General features: G+C 29.4%; 1 protein-coding gene across 1 annotated transcript in view; it reads right to left on the reverse strand.

The window, feature by feature from the left end:
* Window positions 1–4204: 4204 nt before the first annotated feature.
* The window catches only part of LOC108769882 (nucleolar pre-ribosomal-associated protein 1), an 11581-nt gene continuing 9009 nt past the window's right edge, over window positions 4205–6776 (reverse strand). The window contains exons 8-9 of the mRNA XM_018521113.1: window positions 5060–5456; window positions 4205–4483 (exon numbers count right to left, since the gene is read on the reverse strand). Of these exons, the coding sequence (XP_018376615.1) occupies window positions 4205–4483; window positions 5060–5456 (676 nt within the window). The remainder of the gene's footprint in view (window positions 4484–5059; window positions 5457–6776) is intronic.

Consider the following 6776-nt stretch of genomic DNA (forward strand, 5'->3'; position numbering starts at 1 on the left):
CACGTTTTTCTCGAAACCACGTTTTCATAACTGGGCGCTCACATATCTCGACCAATTTTTATCCGAATGAATTGAATTTTGGACAGAATGTTTACAACGAAATTGTCTTCAGTTGCACGTACGAATTATTCAACCGGATTATTAGTTTTTGAAAAACAATTTAAAAAATAACGATTTTTTGTTGCAAAATCCCGACTTCTTTTTTTAAAACGGCGTCTTTTTGTCTAAAATTATTTTATCAAAAAATCCGTACGTGCAATTGAAACTACACACTCATATATTTAAAAATTAAAAAAAAAATTATTTCAGAGCTCCCGTTCACCCATATTTTTTCAGATGAGATGCACATCAATGAGCACTGAGGCTACAAATATTAATATTATTCAATGAATTTTTAAAAATAATTTCATAAATGTATGTACTTCAAATATATAAAGACAATAACTCATACAAGCTATTAGTTTTCACCAAAAAAATTCACGAAAATAGCCTTTTTTCAACCGTCACTCTGATGTTCCCCCTTAATATAAAGTATTATTACTCAAAAGTATAAATCATTCATATTTATTCAAACGTTGTAATTGATGTTATAATATGAGATCTTTTTCATTTTCCCTTTCTTTTTTCCCTCTTTCTTTAAAGTTATTTGTAAACAAACTAAAAGCTATGTTTAATACAAACAAAATTTCAACAAATCATATTTAACGCTATCAAGATTCTCTCTATTTGCTGGAGATTTCAATGCCCGCACATTCAAGTCGATTGCGTTACTAGAACACATTTTGTAGAATTTCGCAAAGGATTTTAATTTTCCAAAAATTTTCACTTTTATGCCTAATAATTGGCAATTAATTGAAATAAAAACTTTATTCAACACACACATATAGAATATTCTTTCTAATATATTTTCTGTAATATGTACGGTAGAAATTCCGTGTGATCCGTCGGCAGTAATTCTGTACTGTTTTCGAACAATAATACCAATTCTTTAAGTGAGCCTTATTATAAATTTAATTTTTTTAAATTTTACAATTAAATATTTTATGCAGCAACACAAAAGCACACAAAAAATTTTAAGTCTACAATTTATACTTTCTCTCTCTGATTCAGTAAAAAAATTGTATTTTGTCGTAACCGTTTTACAAGACTCTTTCTACTCCTTGGAAAAACTTTTTAAAACAGAGTTTAGTTATCTATATCTAAATAACACGCTTCATGGTTGTTTTGATATGCATGATTTCAATCATAATTATCGCTGTATTCGTCCATTATTACAATAATTATATCCTCAGGATTGTACAAACAATTTATTGAGTTTAAAATCTTGAAAAATGTTCTACAATTACATTTATGATTCTTTAATCTCACTCTGTAATCACTTCCGATGAATCGTTTCCATTTTCTCCCTCAAATTCCCGACATTTTCAACACAAAGATCACGGATCATTTGAAGCTATATCTACAAGTACACGCGCGGGTACACGATCTCTCTTAAATTGTTTCACTTTTAACAGTACACTTTGACTTGCAACGTACATTACATCGACATTTACTGATACAATTAATGTTTCAGTGTGCACTTTCGAATGGACGTGTTCTTTCGATCGGAAGACTCGAAAAGGCGGCCGCATCGAGACTGGTCGCGTCGAGAGAAAGCTGCAACTCGCGAGCGAGTAGTTCTTCAGAAACCCAGTTCAGTACCGTCGCAAGTTATCGACTCCATCTAAATGAAAAATCTAAATGAAAAATAGGAGATAAAAAGAATATAATGAAACAACATTTAATTAAATAATCTAACAAAAAATAATTTCCAAACTTTATAAAATTTCACTAAATTATCGATACAAATTATTATATCTACATTTCTGCTGACATAAAGTCAATTAGTATCCATTATATAAAGTCAGTTAATACGTTTTTTTTTATTTTTAAATATACATTTAAATATACATGCATTTTTTTTACATAATTTATGGATTCTATCCAATTAATAAATCACATTTAGAGACTATCATAAATTTATTTTTAATTTTATCAGAAAATATAATGTATTATTCTGCGTTTGTATGAATTATATATGTAACACAAATGAAATATTTTGCATATATCGTTTAAAGATACTATTTGAAACATTAGGTAATTAGATAAAGGCGATAAAAATTATTGTAATATACCCTAATAACGTAAAAATTGCAGCAACGTGTAATATTGTTGCAACTTTTATACTGTTGGGGTATATTTGTATTTTTATTGCAATATTACCTAAAAATATTACAATCTAAAATTTTAGATAATAATTTAGATAAACTCAGTAAATATATTTCCATTTTTTACAATAATTGACAATTTTTCAATAAATAAAACTTAAATTACAATGCGCGAAAAACATTATATTCGTTGTTTAAATGACTGAGTATGTACTTTATTTAGATATAGGTAACTAAAAGTTTGTTATGAGCCAGCACTGACTCTGGCTACCGGAGCAATGGCCCTCCTTCCACCGAGCTTTCCGCGCTACGATAACCGGACTATCCTGACCATAGTGGAAGAAACTCAGGTGTCTTCTTGCGCATACATTTCTAATAGTCAATGAAAACGTGACACCATATGCCGCCATGTTGCCGCGGTTATTTGAATTAGGTATTGTGTCTATTATTTTACTTATTTTTGTGTTTTCAATTATGTTTGCTTACAATGTATAATATAATGAATTTGATTTTATCTTTTGCCATAATAAATTTCCCATAAGCTTCTTTCTGTTTTAATATTAATGCTTTCTTTTTTAGGAAGCGACTAAAATAATGTATATTTCTGAATTCTTTTTGATGATTATTTATATTTTTTTTTTATTTAACAAGTACTCATTTAATTTTGATCTCTCAAACTGTATCACTTCACAATTACCGCGGTGCAAATGTTTAAATGGTCGCATTTGGAATCTGCATAGAAACGTACAAAATTCGTCTCGAGAACACTTGAGTTCTTCGAGATCCCATAGATATAGTATATTTCTATAGTTCTTTCATTATGATCCTGCAGATCATACTATGAACTTGTTATGTCTTGACCAACAGCATAACTAATGCAATGACATTAAAATCAAAGTTCATTCGCATGTAAAGAAAAATTTATGTGACCTCTTCTTTTAAAAGTAATTCTGCAAATAATAATTTATCATTATATATAAAAGATATATATAATTTTATATACTTTTATATATTGTATTCATAATATAAATATGTATAAATATATGTATAGTGCAAAGGAAATTTATTATTATATATATATTGTATATAACTGTTTTTAATATTATAAAACGTAATTTGATTAAAATGGTCAATAAGTAACAAATTAATGTATAGTAGCATATTATTGTACTTATGTCTATATTTATAAAAAAAAATCACTTTTAATTCTTTCTGCCAAATAATTAACATTTAATTACTTAATTATAAACTATCGATTAACCATTTGAAATATTTAATATAATTCTTGCAGTAATGAACGAAATATTCAACTCGAAAAATTTAATATCAAATGAAATTTGATTAACTTATGTCTAATGAAAATTGAAGATATAGTATTAATATTGGGACATTTCGGAAACAAGGAAATGGATAAGAAAGTGGATGTTTGTATACTTAATTGTTATCCGACAATTAGAACACATGAGATAAAACTAAAATAAAACATATGAGATGAAGAAATCAAAGAGACAATTACGTTTTAAAAGATGAAATTAAGAAAATTAAGAAGAAGATTACAAACTATTCAAACTGCTAGATAGCAAAATGCTAACAATTTGTTGGTAGATTGATAGCAAATTCGATCAAATTCCTACTCTAGATCTATAACAATCTGTGTACACATTAAGCTCAGGATCTGTCGACAGTCTACTGATATACTATGCAATAGCAGTTTGAAGACAGAAATTGAGCAGGTTTCGTGCGCGCAGTAGAGACTAGCAGAAGAAACTGAGAATTTGCCAATCTGCTGGCAAAGCATATATATATATATATATATATATCTGGATAATTAACAAGAAAGGTAGCCATTTATTTTATAAATAAATCAAGTTCATTAGAAACCTAATTTAACTACCATCTGGACTTCCTACTTTCTATTTGTATACTGCAAATCTTATATATATATATATATATTTTTTTTTTTATTTTAAGAACAATTTTATTGTCAAAAAATACAATCACATGGGACAAACTTTATGTCTATTCTTTAAATACATTTGCAATAATAAAAGGATGTTAAATAACACAGATTTGTAATGATTTACATCTTGTACCGAACTATTTAAGGTGTTTAACAGATTTTCAATTATGGTAATAATAATTTCAATTTTCGCTTCACAAATATCCGAATGATTAACAATCTCGTGCAGCCAAGGAAGTATGCCATATCCTCTTGCGAGGAGTAAGGATGCTTTGGGAATTTTAGTAGTAGAGGCGATGACTTCCAAAATTAGTTTCTAAAAAAAATTTATATCAATATTTAAATGAATAATACGAACATTTTATAATAAAATTTATAATGAAGAAATACCTTCTTCTTAGATCAAATCCACTTAATTTATTTTAGTAATACATATAAACAAGTCAATTGATTAAAAATCAAGATTTCTTGATATTCAAATTTTTAATTCAAATTTTTAATTTATTATAATCGAACCTCTTTATTTATTAACTCAACCAAATAAATTCCCTATTCTTAGTCTTTTCTCACAATCTTTCCTCCAAAGATGCATGCACAAAATGAAAGTATCATTGTATTGACGAATTATTGACAATTAAGATAATGATTACAATTTTCTTTTTTAAATTACTTTCTCATTTTACATAATTATCAATTACATTATCTATTATATAATCATGTAGCTAATATAAAATAACGAGAAAGTATTAAGCACAAGGGAAACTATTAAGAATATAAAAATTTAGAGAATTAAAAAATGAGAAAATATTAAGAATAAGAGGATATTAAAAATAAGGATGTTAAGAATAGAAATTTGCAGTTGTATGTCATATCAAATGAAAGATTAACTCACCTTGGTCTTGGCATCCGACAATACGCAAATGTAAAAATCAAGAAGAATTTTGAACAACATGCATTTCAGGGCTATGTTTACGTCGTTATCTCCTTTCATGCCATCTCGGATGTTCTCCAAAATCCAATACCGATGCGCATTATGATCCACATGCGAACTGTGCAACAACTGTAGCAGCTCCGGTATGGTATTTAGGTCCAGAGCGGTTTTGGCCATTAGGAAGGTGTGCAACGGCGAATAAAGAGGGTGCAGAGGTTGAGTAGCGATTAACGAGGCTCTAGCTAAGAAGGTAGTCATCAGACAACTCAGGCGGACATCCTTCAATTGGCATTTTAAGGAAAAGATTCCATTTCGCAAAGCATCAATTAGACGCATCCATAATAACTTTTCTTTAGACCTGGTAAATAAAGAAATTGGTTTTTTAATGAATTATTTTAATCTTCGCCAAAATTTATTAAGAAAAGTATGCTTCTAATCTATATGGCAATCAGTGGAAAAAAAATCGGCACTTTTAATATAAAGCTCAAAGATGAGTCTCTAAATTATAATCACAAAATTATATTGATAAAAAAAAGTAAGCTGATGAAAAAAAAATCAATTATATATATATATTAGACTGACAAGGAAAAAAACATTTTTTTGTAATCGGCCTCTCAGTTCAAAAGCTTCCATTTCATGCTAAAAGAACATCCCTAATTTTTATCAAAAAATATTAAGCTTTAGAGGTCATTAGTGAACGATTTTTAAATCGAAGTTTTAATTTTCCTTAATCGGGCTGTATTTTATAAGGTGTATATCGTAGAGTTAAATAAATTATTGCATCATGTTCAGCGACCAAAAAACATACAGTACCACTTAAAATCAGGATTGAGTCATTTTTGCATCAAATCAAGCATGTATTAAGAAAAATCAAAACTTTGATTTAAAAATCGTTCACTAGCGACCTCTAAATCTTAATAATTTTTTATAAAAATTTAGGGTTTTTTTGGTATGAAGTGGAAGCTTTTGAGCTGAGAGGCCGATTAAAAAAATTTTTTTCTTGTAAGTCTATATGTAATCAAAGATAATTAAACAAACTACTTAATTTAATATTACTTAATTTAATAAAAATTACTTAATTTAATATTAAAATTTAATATCAAACTAAGTAATTAAATTACTAACAAATAAACTAAATTATGACAAATAATAAAGTTCTACATTCTAGAAGACTGTAACGTCCGGTACGCCTACAGTATAGTGCCCTCGGCCCCGTCCTTTTACCAAGCGAGCGCGAGCACGGAATATAGCGAATAGACATAATATGTGCCGAACCGGCCCCGTCCTTTTACCAAGCGAGCGCGAGCACGGAATATAGCGAACAGACATAATATGTGCCGACTACAATCGCATACAGCTATAGGCCACGCCACTGAAACCGTCGCGAAACTTGAACGCCGCGCACACTGCGCCTGCGCCAGACATTAAACAATAAAAACGTTAAAGGAATGCACTCTCTTGCATAAACATCGCCGCCACGGGATAGGAAATAGCGAATACAACAGCCGACTTCGACGCAGTCGCAAGGGACGACTGCAGTCTCGCGGAAAAACGAAGAACGCGTACCAACAACATCTCAGTGCAATTCCAAATGCACCCACCGGTCACAAAAGGCCTCTGAATACGAACGAAATCATCACGAATAAAATCGAAGCGCACATAACTAAGAGAAAGCCTT

The sequence above is a fragment of the Trachymyrmex cornetzi genome, unplaced genomic scaffold, assembly GCF_001594075.2.
Source record: "Trachymyrmex cornetzi isolate Tcor2-1 unplaced genomic scaffold, Tcor1.1 scaffold961, whole genome shotgun sequence".
NCBI lineage: Eukaryota > Metazoa > Arthropoda > Insecta > Hymenoptera > Formicidae > Trachymyrmex > Trachymyrmex cornetzi.